The 16,417-nt window shown below is 35.4% G+C and overlaps 2 protein-coding genes across 2 annotated transcripts; both read left to right on the forward strand.

The window, feature by feature from the left end:
• Positions 1–84: 84 nt before the first annotated feature.
• Positions 85–687, forward strand: LOC103324080 (uncharacterized). The gene has a single exon (XM_008226114.2). It carries the CDS (start codon positions 85–87, stop codon positions 685–687), a length of 603 nt encoding a protein of 200 aa, XP_008224336.2.
• A 12,041-nt stretch (positions 688–12,728) lies between these two features.
• On the forward strand, positions 12,729–14,428 carry LOC103324078 (ENTH/VHS family protein). Its single transcript, XM_008226112.3, has 4 exons — positions 12,729–13,083; positions 13,245–13,367; positions 13,469–13,630; positions 13,735–14,428. Exons 1-4 carry the CDS (start codon positions 12,977–12,979, stop codon positions 14,375–14,377), a joined length of 1,035 nt encoding a protein of 344 aa, XP_008224334.2. The 5' UTR covers positions 12,729–12,976; the 3' UTR covers positions 14,378–14,428.
• The last annotated feature ends 1,989 nt before the right edge of the window (positions 14,429–16,417 follow it).

Below are 16,417 nucleotides of genomic sequence, written 5' to 3' on the forward strand. Positions count from 1 at the left end.
CCTAGAACCCTCTCCAGCATTTTCTTCTCCTTCTTCAACCTGGGTTTCCCAAACTCAATAACCATGTCTGGCTGCAACTGGAACATGAGGCATGGTGGAAATGTGCATGGTTCGAACTGTGGCCCGGCATCGATGCCGAGTGGTTCAACAGAAATTGCATGTAGAATATGTGACCGTGTGTTTATGAGCACCCAAGCCCTCATAAACCACATAGAGTCTCACATAGTGGATGATGGCCTCACAGCCTCAAGATTAAGGCAGCTCACTCAGCAAACCAACACTAACCCTCCGATCCGAAGCAATCCTGTATTTCCATTGTCAAACCCTTTTAATCAACGAAACCCTTTCCATGATGTTCATAATAACCAAATTGGTTTTGCACCGCCGCCGCCTCATCATCAATATCCATATCCACAACAACAACAACTTTCTCCTTATGCACTGCCAAGAAACGTTAACGTTAACGTTAACCAGGGAGTTGTTGGGTCGCATTACATGGTGATGCAATCTGCTAATGAAACCGCGGCGCGCATGGCGAGTGAGGAGGACAATCTTTCCAGTGATTGCACCATGCCGCTTCTCAGTCAGCTGGAGCGCCCTCTTCCGCCGGTGAATTATGAATTGGACCGTCTTGGAAACATTGGTGAAGCAAGTTCAGATAATCTGGATTTGACCCTGAAGCTCTAGAAGCATGAATAATTATTAATTGTAGCCGTTTTTCTGAATTTCCAGCCTAGGCGTAGGACTAATTCTTGGCTGCAACCGGTTGTATGCGTCCTGCTTTGATTTAAAATAATAATAATAGAAGATGGAAGTTTTTTCTTTCATGAAGTTCTCTTGCTGTGTACTTCCAATTATTTTGCCATTAGATTTTTACAACTGTCCTTCCGTGTCACATCAAATGCACCGGTGTATTGCACTTTTTAGCCATTGAATTAAAAAAAGTTAAAATCCGGCCGTTGATAAAACAATGTACCGATACATTGGATCCCAGCATACATACACATTAATTCATAAGTGAATGTGCCAATATTTCACTATTTCCTTTCTTTTTTTGGAAATAAGATATTGTATTTATATTTGCGTTGTTAATACTATCCTTGCGTCCGAATAGAGATTGTTTTCGGATTTAGATTTTAGGATTTAAGGGTTAAGACTTATATCACAGAGAGAATTAAATAGAAACCATAGACATGGGCAGTTAATTTTAACAAGAAACACTAAATTTTTTAAAGAGATAATCCAAATTCATTTCTTTTATGGGTGAAAATTAAACCACCTTAAATAAAATAGTTTGGCCTTACCAACCAAAATAAAATAGTCTTGTATGAGTGCTTATATATTTCCACCCCTGTTTCCTATTCATCCCATTTCTTTTTCCCTAAACACCATTATTGAGTTTTTCTTTCAAAAGATGATTACTTGAAACAACTCTTGTATTCCAAAAACTTCCTAACATCCTAACCCTAATTTTTATTTTGATAACTATAACCATATAAATCAGGCACCATGCATTGTAAAGCAAAGCCACCACCCAATTAATTCTTTTTATTTTTCTCCCGTTTAGATTGTTTTACATAAGGAAATATTTGTTATTAATTTTACTAGTTCATATAAACAACAATTATACCGCTTTGTGCAATCCAAGAAAAGAAACAACTAGCTTACACTAGTAGTTTCACATAATTTTACATTGCTTCCCATTTTCTAACTTGTCCATCGTCAAAATTCGGACCAATGAGTCACTCATTGACTTGCCTAATTTAAACCGTAAACGACATTGTAACTAATGTTTAACTCCACTATTATATGGTTAACATGTATACAAAATACTAACAGCTGCTTTGGTTTGAATAGTCAGACTTTGGGGTGTAAGTTGGATTGGAAAATTAGATTTCGGTCCTAAAATTTCTAATTTTGGCAAGTCCAAATCAATTCAAACATCCAAAAGTTCCGAAAAAGTTAGATATTGGAATTGGAGTGTATCTCAAAATTCTGAAAAAATCTGAAATCCAAAATATATTGGGGTTTCAAGCTTAGACTACATATACAAGTACTAATTTCATGTTGAAGTAAATATAATTTAATGACCAAATAGATATAGACAAGTTATTACATAAAGGATACCAACTTCCATGTACTAGAATATAATAGTTTTTCAAGTGTTTGTACGAGTTTAAAATTTTGAGCCAATTCTAATAATTCAAATGGTTGAGCATGTTTAAAATTTTGAACTAGTTTTCAAAATTATCTAAAAAAATCCGAAATATATATAAGTTCAGAAAATTCTGAGTTTTCCTAATCGGACTGGATATTGAAATTCCAAAATATTTTGGAATGGAATTGGAATAGAATTTTCATTTAAAAATTTTATGGATTGGAATTGGAATCGGAATCCCTTGATATGTCTGAAAATCAGTCCTAACTGCTGGCCACGTCAGTAAAATGACGTAGTATGTCAAGTCAAAGCTTATTCCTCATAACGCCTAAGGTCACGTGACCCATGCAAGATAAATTTCAGACTTGAATAAATTGCCATAAATTTTTTCATTGCACCCCAGATTTGCAACATAAATATAAGTTACCTACTACCATATTATAAACAGAGCCTACTTTACTATCTTGCGGAATTTTACCTCATACAATCTCTCTCAATTTTCACCTCACAATCTCTCAATACCAACCCTCCCCACCCACCCTCAGTTAGATAGCCTCACCAACTCCCTAAGTTGAAAAATGAAGTATTGCTGCTACAAATTACTTGCATCCCTGCTCTTGTTTTTCCTTTCACTTTTGCAGCCTTCTTCAAGCCTGTTTCTCCCATTACCCATGTACGGCTACATCACGACCTCCTGGTACCACGATGTTTTTCTGTCGAAGGAGGGTCATGATCCAGTGGAAAAGCCAGAAAGCTCATGTTCCATGTGTAACAGTGTAGTCCAAGGGGGCATTGAAGTCCTATATCTTCACTATTTAGCTTCACACTTAGAAGACGAGGGCATGACTTCTCAGATGGCCAGACAAAACCTTCATCCAAACACCTCATCTTCTCCATCCCAGCCCCTTGTTCCTCCTCCTCCTTCTCCAGTAAACCTCACCCAAATACCCTCCACATCTGCCAGCACATCAAACCCTAGCAACCCTTTGCTGGGTTTGAACAGAAAACCCCTCTTGCCTGTCCAAAACCAAGCACCGCAGAGAGATCAGTTGGCTTTGAATAACCCAAACCAGGCTGGTCCTTCTAGTTCTTCTGTTATCCGACCCCAAAGGCCTCATCAAGAACAAGGGGTCAGGATCAATAATGATGGGCAGGTACCACAACAAAATTCACCTCCTGTGATCCAGTACATGTACTTGCGGCGGCGTCGGAGAGGAAATGAGCATCAAGGGGCCCTTAGTTACCAGCCTGCCCAAGACGTCATTGATGTGGGCAGTGATTTTGAAGAGGGAAGCTCAGATAGTGAAGACATCGATTTGGATTTTGGCATCTGAGAATTGTGAGATGAGATGAAGGATGTATACATGTTTATGGTGTAATATACTAGTTGGATTGGGGTAGCCTTCTTGTTATTTTTGATATATGTATTTTTCTTTTGAGTAAGGTAGTGAATTTTCCTTGTCGCAAAATTAAGGTTAGTTCTAGTTATCAACCTGGACAACTAAAAAAATTTGGAGAAAACTATGAGCCCAGATATTTTTAAAAAAACTATAAATATAAAACTTGACCGTATAGTATAAAATTATTTTCAACATCATCGTGTATTTTGAGGAAGTAGCTAACAAAAATATATATAAAAACATTGTTATCCTTATAACTCATTGCATGAAAACAAAGTTAATATATAGGTATTCTGGGATCTTGAACTTCTGCATTTAGGCTCCGTGCATTTATCCGCATTTCGGTAAATCTAAGCAACTCAAATAATCTCACCACTTAACATACGATATGTCATCAAACTTTTAAATTCTATTTTTATTTCCAAACTCATGTAAACTCTAACCTTAATGGCGTTAAGGTTTAGCGTAGATCTTGGACGAAGCAGTAGTTTATACAGAAGATAATTGTAAATTCTACAAATTAATTAAATAATAATAAACTACTGCTTCAAGATGTTACATTTTATTGAAAAATACTCGCAATTCATATGTATTTCATAATGTAATAAAAACACGCATAATTGACAATTATTTTATTTTTCTTTTCATAATGGGGTTAAGGTTTAGTGTGGATCTTGGACGAAGCAATTCATCTTATTTTTTCCATTTATTGACAATTATGCATGTTTTTATAACATTATGAAATACAGATGAATTGCGAGTATTTTTCAATAAAATGTAACATATTGACCCAAATTAATTATTATTTAATTAATTTGTAGAATTTACAATTTTGCCCTTGGAGGGTAGGATCATTTTGGTCACTTTTTAATTTGGTAGGATTTGGAGGAATTGAATGGCACCGTTGCGTAGAGCCCGTCGATATGAGTTAGTAGACACATAGTGGGCTCGAATCGGAATTTTAATGAAGAAGTTGTGATCTATGGAAGTGCAGTGGCACAAACATAATTTAGGAGAATTCAAAATTTAAAATACCACAAGTCAGACCTTCCCACACCTGTACTTGGTGAGTCGCAAGTTTGGTCAGTTCAAGTCCCACAAATATTCTCTTCATTCCCCCACATAAAGTCCCACAAACTCATCATAATTCCCAAAACCTATCAGAACCTCATCAAAACCATACAGACCTGTTCATAGGTCCAAAGCATCAAAGTACTGAGCTCAAAACGAAATAGTTCCTTCTGGTCATCTGCCTCTCTAGCAGAACATATCCGAAAATTAGCCCAATCAGAGAAATATAAACACCTCAAATGCCAGTTTGAGGACGAATAGCTCATCTTTGTCTGGTACTATGTGTTATGCACGGATTTGCCTTTGCATGTGAGTTTCTGTTGCGATTTTCACCTCTATTCCTTCACGAAAGTTGTTGCTGAGGTCGAGAGCTACAAACCTCAAGACAATTGGAGATGTGTATCTACCTTAAATCGTGTTCAAGTTGAGACTAGTGTTCTCTTACTTCTTGTTTGCTAGTTCCACACTAGTGTGAACATATCCAATCTTGCATGCAATGACGGAGCCACAGTGGGGTCGCACAACCTCTTGGAACCCATGAAAAAAGGCTTAGAGGTCCCTTGGAGCTGGAAGAGAGACCCTTGGAGCTGCACACCAAGTGTTCGACGCTTTTCCCGAGAAAGAAAGAAAGCATGCGAGGAAGAAGAAGCGTTGCTTTTTTTTAAAACATCCTCGGCAAAATGACGTCGTTTTGACCTGTGAATTTTTTAAAAATGGCCTGACCCAGCAACTCCCCCCAAAGTCCAAACCCACCCAATACCTCCATCCATTGCTTTTAATCATATACAACCCTTCATATTGGCCAACCCAATACCAAATCTGGAAAATATTGGCCAGCGTTTAGTATCCACCTCTGCCCAACAACCCTTCGCATTTCCCATTTCATTGGGTCGTCTTGTCCACTCTCTAGAGTGGAGAGTGGGCTTCATGAGACAAAGATTTATGAAAAACCAAAAATACTTAAATAAATGTAATAAAATATCATATCACCCTTCAACTCTCCTAAAATCCCCACATTCTATTATTCTCTACCCTAAGTTCCCAACTAAATCTCCCCCCCAAACCCTCAACATGGCTGAAAATTTTATTCTCCTTCCTCTCTATCTCTGATTTTTAAAATTTATTGTTCTTGGTATACTTAAACCTTTGTGTTACATTCTTTTGTTTGATAATAATGTCTTATATTTTTATTGGATAATGATTTATTGGAATGAATGAATATTGATGATTTTGTGTGTATCGATTTATTGGATTGGATTGATTATTTGATTTGTTGGAATTTAGAGGTTATGATTAATTTTGTGATGGACTTCTTGTCCTCTCTCTGTTTGTTCATTTGTCTTAATAAAATTTTATTTCTTTTATAAAAAAATGGTTAATTGTTTGGTTTGATTAATTCATGTGTAGAATTATAGAATGCTTAGAAGAAAGTACTAGAAAATTATCTTTTAGTAGTGTTACTTTCATCTTGAAAAAAAATATCGGAACTTTTATACTAAGACCCCTTGAGATAACAATCCTAGATCCGCCACTGCTTGCATGTAGCCTTTCTCTGCTCTAATGGAATATTACCCTTCATCAACGTTGTTCATCTATGTCTTGGTTATAATCTGTCAAAATTGGAGCTTCATCCAAGAAGTATAGCCATCTCGAGACGCGTCTAAGTGTAACATTTTCATCCTTGTCTGATCTGTTGATGTAGGCTCAGATTCTATCTTACATGTCAATTTTCCTTGCTCAGATGAGAAAGGTTCCTTAACGAAAGTTGTTGAGAATTCTGTCATCTACAATATATCCAAAATTCGTAGTCATCCAGAAAGCTTAGACCTATCAGAAGTGGTACAAACTGGAACAAGCTTCTTTGTTTTCAAGTGTTGTTTTGGGGGTTGTTCTTCTTGGGAGGTGAATTGAGGATTTCAGACCAATTCAAAGGAGTAAGGCGCAAAGAATCACTCCGGACGAAACCGCGGATGGTTAATTGTGCTTTGGACCGTGAGTGAGTGGACATTTGTTTTCTAAATAGTTTTAAGAAATTCTTGAACTGTGGTTATTAATTGTTTTTTTATTTTATGGATTTGATAATTAATGATTTTCAGTTTTCTAAATAGTATTTTATGCATATTCGAATTTAGTTTGAGAACGGTTCTGAAGGATTTGTCATGGTTGAGTTTAGTTAGTGAATTGTTTATAGTGTTTACTTTCTAAGCGTTCGATTTTAGTTGAAATAATTTTTATTTAGTTTATTCGTGGTTTAGTACTTGAGGTTGATATTAATATGATTTAATTTTACAATATGTTTCTGGAGGATTTATAAGTGGTACTTATGCGAGTTTGTCGATTAATTATTTAGTAAGGATTTTATTTGTGGGTTTTTATTCGGTTTTACTTCGAGAATGTTTTGATAAGTTTTTATTGGTTGGAAATCAAGATAGCGAAATCTGGGTTTATTTAACGGTTTAAAAAGGGGGTTTCGTTTATTTAATTATTTATTGATGCATACTTGAAATTTTGAATGGTTTAGAAAGGATTTGGGTAAGAGTTTGGAAAAAGGATTTGTGAAAAATGGAGTTTTTATATTTAAGTGCCGAGAAGTGGATTTCAAACCCACCCTAGGTACCCATCCCCAGTTGCCTTCGAAATATATCGGTTGCCTTCAGTAAAGTCTGTGCACATGACTAGAATTGCCTGTACCTACATAGAGACTACTCTGCAGTGTCCGGCCAGAGTATATCGCCTGTACCTATGTTGACTATGCAGGTGTCCGGCCAGTGGTTTACTTGTACATGTAGTAAGGTTATTCTGTAGGTGTCTAGCCAGTGAATTGTCTGTACATGTTTATGTGGGTGTCCGGCTAGGATTTTCCCCTGCCACCAGTGGCGGATCTGTGTGAAGGGCAGGGTGGGTGCCCGCCCATCCAAAGATTTTTTTATTATTTGAAAACCTATACATGTTATATAGGCAGCCCAAGTTTAAAAGCTTAAAAGCTTACCCAATATACACACACGCCCATCCAACTTCAAAGCGGTCCCAACTTTTGTCTCTTTTCCTTTGGTACACCAACTTTTCTCCTTTTTCTCTCTTCTATTCTACAGACCCGCAGAGGACAACAACAGCATCCTTTTATCCTTATTTATTTTCTGCATCTTTCTATTATACTGACTGGGCAGTGGGCAACTTACTGGCTTGTCCTCTCCTTTATATAACAAGTAGTAATTTCTAATTCTCTCATTTTCTATATATCTTTAATTATAGTTTTAATTTAAAACTTAATATTTTGGGGTTTTATTTATGTATAGATGTATTTGAGGGTAAGACTTATTACGTCCCCCTAACTAAGTGTATCTTTTTCTGATTATTAATGAAATTCACTTGTACCGTAGAGTTTAGTATGTAAATTCCGCCCAATTGGTTTTTCATTTCGAATCCACACGCTCGCCACCTGTCGATATACTACACAAGGTTGGCCAGTTTTCCTCATAGGTATACTTGAGTGGAGAGTTTTTGTATGAATTGGATTGAGACTGGTTTAAGATGATTTGTATTTGAGCTTGCTTGATTTATTGAATTCAAAGAATGGTTTGAAACTTAATTTTTGTTGAATTATATTTTGAGGTTACTCGATGTATTGGATTTAAATATTGTTTGAAGTATAACATTTGGGTCAATTGTATTTTACTTACCAGTTAATTCCGAGTTTATTTTACCTACATATGTATTGATTATATTTTGTTCATGTACGTATACTTGCATGTGTATTAGTGAGTTTTCTAAAGGTTTGAGAAAACAGGGGGGTTAGTATGTTCTATATAATTACTTTCAAGAAAAACTTTCTTTTTGTCCACTCATGCTTTTACTGTTTTGTGCCCCTAGGAAGTAGATAGCTTAGAGTTCGGACGATCACGTAAGCTTCCGACGTCGGCAAAGTCCTTATAGTTCTACCTAGTAGGAAACTTTATTTTTTGTTTTCGTTGTTAATTTGGAAACTAACTTTGTAAATTTAACTCCAGTAGTTGCTATGATATTTCCCACTTAGGACTGAATTTGAGGCAGGAAGGCCATGTGAAATTTGTGGTGCCTTATCTTGTGTGTGCTGCTAGTTGAGATTATTAGATTGTCGTTGTTGCAGGTGTTAATTTGGGAAAAGTCAATTTTTCAAGGGAGACTAATGAAATTTCGATAGAATTCGACCCATTTTCTTAAAAGTACGGGTGAGCGGTGTAAAGTTAGTAGTGGGTCCGGTATCGGAATATGTCACAAGATTCGACACAAGTTTAGAGGAGGAATTCAGGTAGGGTCCTGTCATAAAAGATACATAATTTTGTCATTATGTATATTGTACACGTATTTTGTTAACGCATCTGCCTTATAGGGATAAGATATATGGAAAACGGTTTGTACTCATGCCTTCGAGAAGGTACTATATTTGTAATTTTGTTATGTACAATGCATATTGTATATGGTTCTTTTGGCAAGTGTAGAGAGATATAGATTCTCCGTTGTCATGGTATTATTTGATTTTAAAAAAGTTAATATAAATAGGTAATTTGTATCTAGTCAAAAGTTTAATTTGATTTTAAAAAATTGAACAACAAAAAGTGATATAACTAATTCCTTTTATTTACGGAAAAAGTTTTTATTTTTATTTTTTATACAAACGATATTTTATTTTAATATAATCTAAACTATGGGAATGAGAATTCAAACTTGAGTGATAGTGGAGGGCACATCTGCTTTATTCAACTTGGCAAAGCACATGTCTGCAAAAAGTAGGGGATGCAAGACGAGGACTTAAAAGGTTTACGGAAAAAGTTTTTGAATGTGTATTAACATTACAAAAAATTCTAGAAGGTTTACGGAAAAAGTTTTTGAATGTGTATTAACGTTACCAAAAAAAAAAAAAAATTGTTTCATAGCAAAACATCTCCCAACAAACATATTAGGGTAAATTACTCAAATGGTCCTCAAACTTGTACTCGATTTACATTTTGGTCCATCAATTAAATTATTAGCCCAAATGGAACATAAACTCTATTTTAATCGCCCATTTGATCCAACCATCTAATTTTCTGTTATATTTAACCAAATTTTAAGATAAATATGACTTTTCATAATTAACAAATGAAATAGGGTTAAAACAAATAACAAATTATCAAATAATTGAAGAAAAAGAGAAAAGAAAAAAAAAGAAAAAAAAAAAAGAGACCCAACCCCCTCTGTCCCCCTTCGATTTCTTCTCCCCCATTCCCACAGAACTCTCCATATGGGCATAAATCCCCAAAATCCTCGCAGCAATTTTGGCGTCTTGGAGGGTGAGAAATTGACAGTGGCTGTGATTTTGGGAGGTGGGGTTGGCGGGTGATGAGGTGGGGAGGAGGGTGGTGGGTGGTTGTCTCTCAACAACAAAGGGAAATCAAGGGGAGGGGAAGAGGGTCTAGTTCGTTGTTGAATTGGGGTTTTGGGTCTGTTGGGGGTCTGTGTAAGTTTTTTTTTTTTTTTTCTCTGTAGTTGCTGGCTCGGTTGGAAGGTGGGAGGAGTTGGGGTTCTGGGTTCATGGGGCCTGGGGTGGAGCGTGGTTGTTGGATGGGTTAGGTGGAGAGTGGTTGTGTGATGGGTTTGGGGGTTGGAGCTTGAGGGTGGTGGCCATGGGGGAATGGAGAGAGTGAGAGAGAGAGAGAGACAGAGAGAAGGAACACAATCTTCAAAACCTTCCCTTGTGGAACACAATCGGCTTTATTTCAACACTGGTACTGCACGTGGGAGTTTCAGAGCCTTTATATTACTGGATGCATAGACGTTTCCATGGCAACTACTTTTTTGAAAACTACCATTCACTTCACCATTCCTTTCCTCTCCAATACCGCAGCCCTTTACAAGTAAGATCAAATATATGAGCACAGACTTACAAATTCTTTTTTTTTTCCCCCTCTCTTTAGTTATTTTGACTGATTAATTTATTAATTAAATTTGTTAATATTTTTGTTCAGCTGGAAGTGCAACACTTCTGGAGCATCTGGTTTTAAGTGCAATTTGTTGGAATTCCAGTTCTTGGTACCACTTTGATGAGAGAGAGAGAGAGAGAGACATTTTATTTCATTTTTTAATATTTATTTATTTTTAACATACGAAATGACCAATTTGCCCTCATATTTAACAGACATTGACATAATGTAACGGTAGGACCAATAGAGCGATTAATATATAGTTAATGTACCATTTGGACTAATAATTTAATTGAGGGACCAAAATGTAAATTGAGTACAACTTCGAGGACCATTTGAGTAATTTACCATACATATTATTTGTCGGGAGAGACCACTTTTCCCGGCAAAAAGTATACTTTGTCGTCCAAGACATGGCCAAAAACCACCAAGTTGGTTTATGCTGGTGAATATTTTGTCAGCAAAAAATCTTTCTCGTATCCCGACGAATTTTGTTATTTCTCAATAAATTTTCGTCCGGAAGGGTCTTTACAAATTTCGTCGGGATAAATTTTTCCTGGCAAATCTTGTTCTCCGTCGAAAATTTGTCGTCTTCCTCAACAAATTTTTGACACGATCAACCTTTCCCGACATATTTTTGTCGGGACAATTAAATTTTCAACATGATAGACTTTTGCTGATAAATTTTCGTCGAGGTAGATCTATCTTGGCGAATTTTGTTCTTTCCTAGGGAATTTGCCGAAAAAGACAAATTGTTTTGTTGAGCAATTTTTGAAAAATATAATTACTTAAGAAAATCAAATATTATTTTCAATTAAACTTACGTACTTTTACTATATGGGGATCGAAAATATGGAAACTCGGTTGTACATATATGCAGTTCTTCTGGCAAGTTCGGAGAGATTTGGATTAAATATCATCTCAGCCTCCAAAGCTTATCATGTTTGGTTAAAGTGCACGATATAATTAACTTCTTAGATTTACGATATAAAATTGTTCAACTTAAAAGTTAATCCGGATTAACTGACAAGAACTCAAGTGGTTTTGTAGTATAACTTTTTCTTAATTATCCGAAAATTTGCATGTATGAGTAAAGGTTGTTGAGAAACGGGAAGCAATAGATCACGTGGCAAGCCATGCGTGAGGACTTACAAAAAGTTTCTGCGGATGTCTTCCATTCCAGGACATTGCACACACTTTTGTACGACAATAAATTACGTATTAATTAATAGAGAGGCGCCCTATTCTTGTGCAGAGAGAAAAATATCATCCTCATCAAAAATCTCAACCCTAGCCTCACATCTCTCTCTCTCTCTCTTAATTTTTTTAAAAAATACATGGTAATTCAGGGAAAATTTCATAAATGACACCTGTAGTTTTTCAATTTTATGCAACTACCACCTTAAATAGTTTTTTTTGTAACATCTAACCACCCAAAATTTACAGAGGGTTGCAGTTTGGCACCCAACCTTCATGAGTGCCCTTTTTCATGGGCATAAGGACAGACCTAAGTGATGACTAACCCTAGGCTACAGCCCAGGTGAATTTATTATCATTATTTTTTTTTATATTTAGTATATAAGTTTAAGGGTTTATTCCAATCCACCCATAAGGTAAATCTAACTCATCTCATTTTGAAATCCTAAGTACGTCTCGTCATAAAACCATTTAATCCATCAACATATATACATACCTATCGAGAAAGGTATTTATGAGATGCTTTTCCCACCTTCCTCCTAAAAAAGAAGAGTAAGCCATTTTCAGTTCTTGTCCCATGTTATTATTTGGCGGAAAGGAGATAGATGTGCTCAATTACAAAACGGGGTGAAGTTTGGATAGTTGATTGTAAAGGGTTTTTAGTTCATGTGGTAATTGCACAAAACTGAAAAAGTTCAGGTGCCAGTACTGATTTCCCTAAAAATTAAGTCAAGATTACAGAATTCATTTATGTCCATGGTAAAAATGCATATATATGGATAACATTGTAAAACTCAAAAGAATTTATTAAAAAAATCATGGACAACATTTGGTCAACTTTCTAATATTAGTCAATGGTACTTTTCCCCCATATTTAATGGGCACCTCTCCTCCACTATTTGAGCTATAACCATGGCTTCCCATAAAATAGTTGGTCCTGCACTAATCTCCATCTCAAAAAAGTTCATGGGTGTTCTTCTAAATCAAGAAGCTTTAATTTTGGGTTTAGAGAAGTGAGGTTGAGGCCTTATCCCCAGTGTAGGGCATTTTAGATTAGTGATTTCTGAATAATCACTTAAAATCTGCTTTTGAGGAAACCTCTGCTTCAAGTCTGGTTGATTGGATTGTTGTTACCAGCTTTTTTGTGCATACCATTAGAATTTACAAATTAGTTTAGAGTTCCAAACTAGCGCTCGTGATTACAATCAGTTATGGGAACCTTGTTCCTGGACCATATCAAAAACAAGGCATCAAATTTTCTACTAGAGAAATACAAAACTGCTAGGCTGACTTTTACTGATGTTACTCAAGTTGAACTGTAAGCCTTTTCTCTTCATACCTTCTTATGCATGCATGCATGCATGTATGTATGTATATATGTAGAGAGAGAGAGAGAGAGAGAGAGAGAGAGAGAGAGAGAGAGAGAGAGATTTGATGATATTCAACTCTGATATCGATGTCTCTACTTTTGTCATGAAGGTTGGCTGAGGAAGCAACAAATGGTGATCCATGTAGCCCTGATGCTAAAACAATGACTCAAATAGCTGCTGCCTCCTTTGAGATGGATGACTATTGGAGAGTTGTTGATATCCTTCACCGAAGGTAATATTTTTTTCTCTTTTTTTTTCAACTTTTTATACCGTCCGAAAGATAAATTGCAGATTGCTCTATGAAAGGTTAATACATTCACAAAATTAATATAGGTTATATAACATAGATTGGAAAGAATGGAGGCAATCCTACAAAGCATTGGTACTTCTAGAGTTCTTACTAACACATGGTCCTGAAGAGTTTGCTGACGAATTTCAATGCGATATCGATGTCATCCAAGAGCTGGGAACATTTAAATACATAGATAAGACAGGGTAATTTCTAGAATTATAGTCCATTTATTTCTCTATCCATTCCATGTACTAAAGATTTTATTTTTTATTACGCTTTGATTTTATTTTTATTTTTATTATGAAAGATTCAATTGGGGTGTTTGCATGCAAAAGAAATCAGACCAAATCCAAAACCTTCTAGGAGGAGGACAACCACTCAGAGAAGCACGTTTGAAAGCTCTCAGAATAACAAATGAAATCCAAGGGTTTGGAAGCACAACGCCTTCTCCTTCATCCTTAACTCCTTCCTCTTCATCATCTTCCGAAGCATCAAGAGCATCGTTTGCCTCATTTTCTACCACAAGTTCTGTATGGAATGACATGAATGAGCTCAGCAAGGGTTACCAAGAACCATCACCCACAAAGTTAGAAGCCATGGAGAGCTATTCACCGGGTGGAATACATAACGATTACAATAACAAGACTTGCAATTTCCTAGCAAGTACAAGTGGAAATAGTGAAGGACAGCTTTGGGGTTGCCCTCCAATCCAAGAAAAAGGCTCGTTGCTCGAATCCGAGGACGAAGAGGATGCAGACGCAGATGATTATGATGATTTAGAGTATTTTGAGAAGGCACCAGATGGTAATTTTATGAGTGGGATGTTCTCAAAGCTGGTTAACATTAGTCCTCCAAGAGCTCATGGTAGGAAAGTTGGGTTTAGGAGTGTTTCTGATGTGGGAAGGGAGGGCAAGAAAAGGTTTGATCGCCAATATTCACTTTGGTATTGAAGAAACATGGAAGGGAAGGGAAGTTATAATTTGTGTAAAGTGTAATTAAATTTTTGGTTTTTCTAATTTTATTTATTAAAATACACTTCATTCATAATTGATGGCAAGTGATATTACATCATGTGCATACTCTTTCCCTATATCAGTTTGTAATTTATATTTTATCATCACTCAGTCAATTATTATTTTTATTTAAAAATACATTCTCTCCTATATTCTTCGATATTTCACACCTAAATTAATGTTATCTTCATTAGTCAATAAAATGTGCACAATATTATAGTGACGCAAAGGATTAAAAATTGTAGTTATTTTATTCTCTTGGAATTATTTGATATGACCTGAAACTAGTCACACTTTGTGTATTTTTTTCTTCTTCTTGTTTTCTTGTCAATAACAAGCGGCTCTGCGCCACATCCACCTTCATTCTTTCGGATAGGCGGTATGGGCCTGTAGATTCTGTCTTAATTTTGTTGGAGGAGATGAGATAAGCCAAGACTTCTTTGTCTTTGCTGAGAGGACTGCAGTCAAAATAAAAATATATGACCCAACAAGTTACATGAATTCTGTAGATAAACTATCACTAACTTGTTTGAACAAATATAGAAAAAGACATCCACACCTTAAACATGAAAGATAAGCCATTACTAATGAAGTTTAGCCAAGTAAAAAAGAGCATTGACTCAGAGGAGGCCTTGGACACAAGCAGACAAGACGGCCGTTTAGGGTCCCCAATTAATACCCTATATATACATACCTATATTATTTAGAAAAATTATATTATATAAATATTATGTTAGGCCCAAATCAATTATTGTATATATATATATAATTAAAAAAAAAACCTTACCTAATCATTCAATTCAAAATTGGAAAAAAGGAAACTCAATAAAGGCCAATTCATTAAAAAGGGAAAAAAAAAAAAAAAAACTTGCCCAATGATTCAATTCAAAACTAAAAAAAGGATACTCAATAAAGACCTAATTATTTTTTAAACTTAGCTTAAATCAATTAACCTAGTTGAATCAATTAGGAAATTAAAAAATACATGGTAGAAAAACTTGATTATGTAAAGTTAATTGATACTTTTGAACCGAAAGATGCAAGAGGAGTGATATTTAAGTGATGTTTTGATGCATTTTATAAATTTGTTGTGTAAATTACGTATTAATTGTTCAATTTATGTTACAATTGTGAATTTGAGTTCATATAATATTTTTAAGCTTATTGAAAAAAAATTCAAATAAATATACATATAGAGTAGAATGGCTCATTTAAGATGTTCACCTAAGGTCTCTAAAACATAGGACTACCACTGATTGACTTGCGGACAAATGATTTTTAGTTCGAATCTCCATGACACATGAATAGTGTATGTGAGAAATCTTCATTCTTTTGTGGTTTAAACTAGCGCTTCTATTAAAAACAAACAAACAAAAGATAGGCCATTAAGTAATGAGATTAAGAGGCTGAAATGCAATTTTTTTTTTTTTGTTAGTTGGTGAGCGATAATAATATCTGATGTTGGCATGAAGCAAAACAGAACAATAATCCAGTCCCCAAGAACACGTGTTGGCTTGGACGCATTCAAAAACATTGTCTTCATCATGTGATGTTACGTACGAATTTGAGGTTGGATTTCTTACCAGCCTTTTCTTTTTGTGTGTACATCAATTGGGTGAAGGGTAAGACAGAGAATCTAGAAAGAAGTGGATTTTAATATATTGGAATTAATATAAAGGTCAGACCTACTACATGCTTAATTTCTTGTGTTTTGGGTTGGAGAGCACACACATCACCTACATAATACATTGCATAATCTTTACAATTAATTTAATTTATATACTCACCGCTAATTATACTATTGTTGTTGATTAGATTGGCATATTGCTTTTGGTCCTATTACAAAAGGGAGATGAATGAAAAAAGAAAAAAAATAAGTTAGACGGGTGTTACAACCATACAAATCAAATTTTACAAACTATTTAACGTCAGAGGAAGGAATTTAAACCAAATACATGGATGAGAATTATTCTGACC

This window comes from Prunus mume, linkage group LG2 (genome assembly GCF_029339155.1).
Source record: "Prunus mume cultivar Tortuosa linkage group LG2, ASM2933915v1, whole genome shotgun sequence".
NCBI lineage: Eukaryota > Viridiplantae > Streptophyta > Magnoliopsida > Rosales > Rosaceae > Prunus > Prunus mume.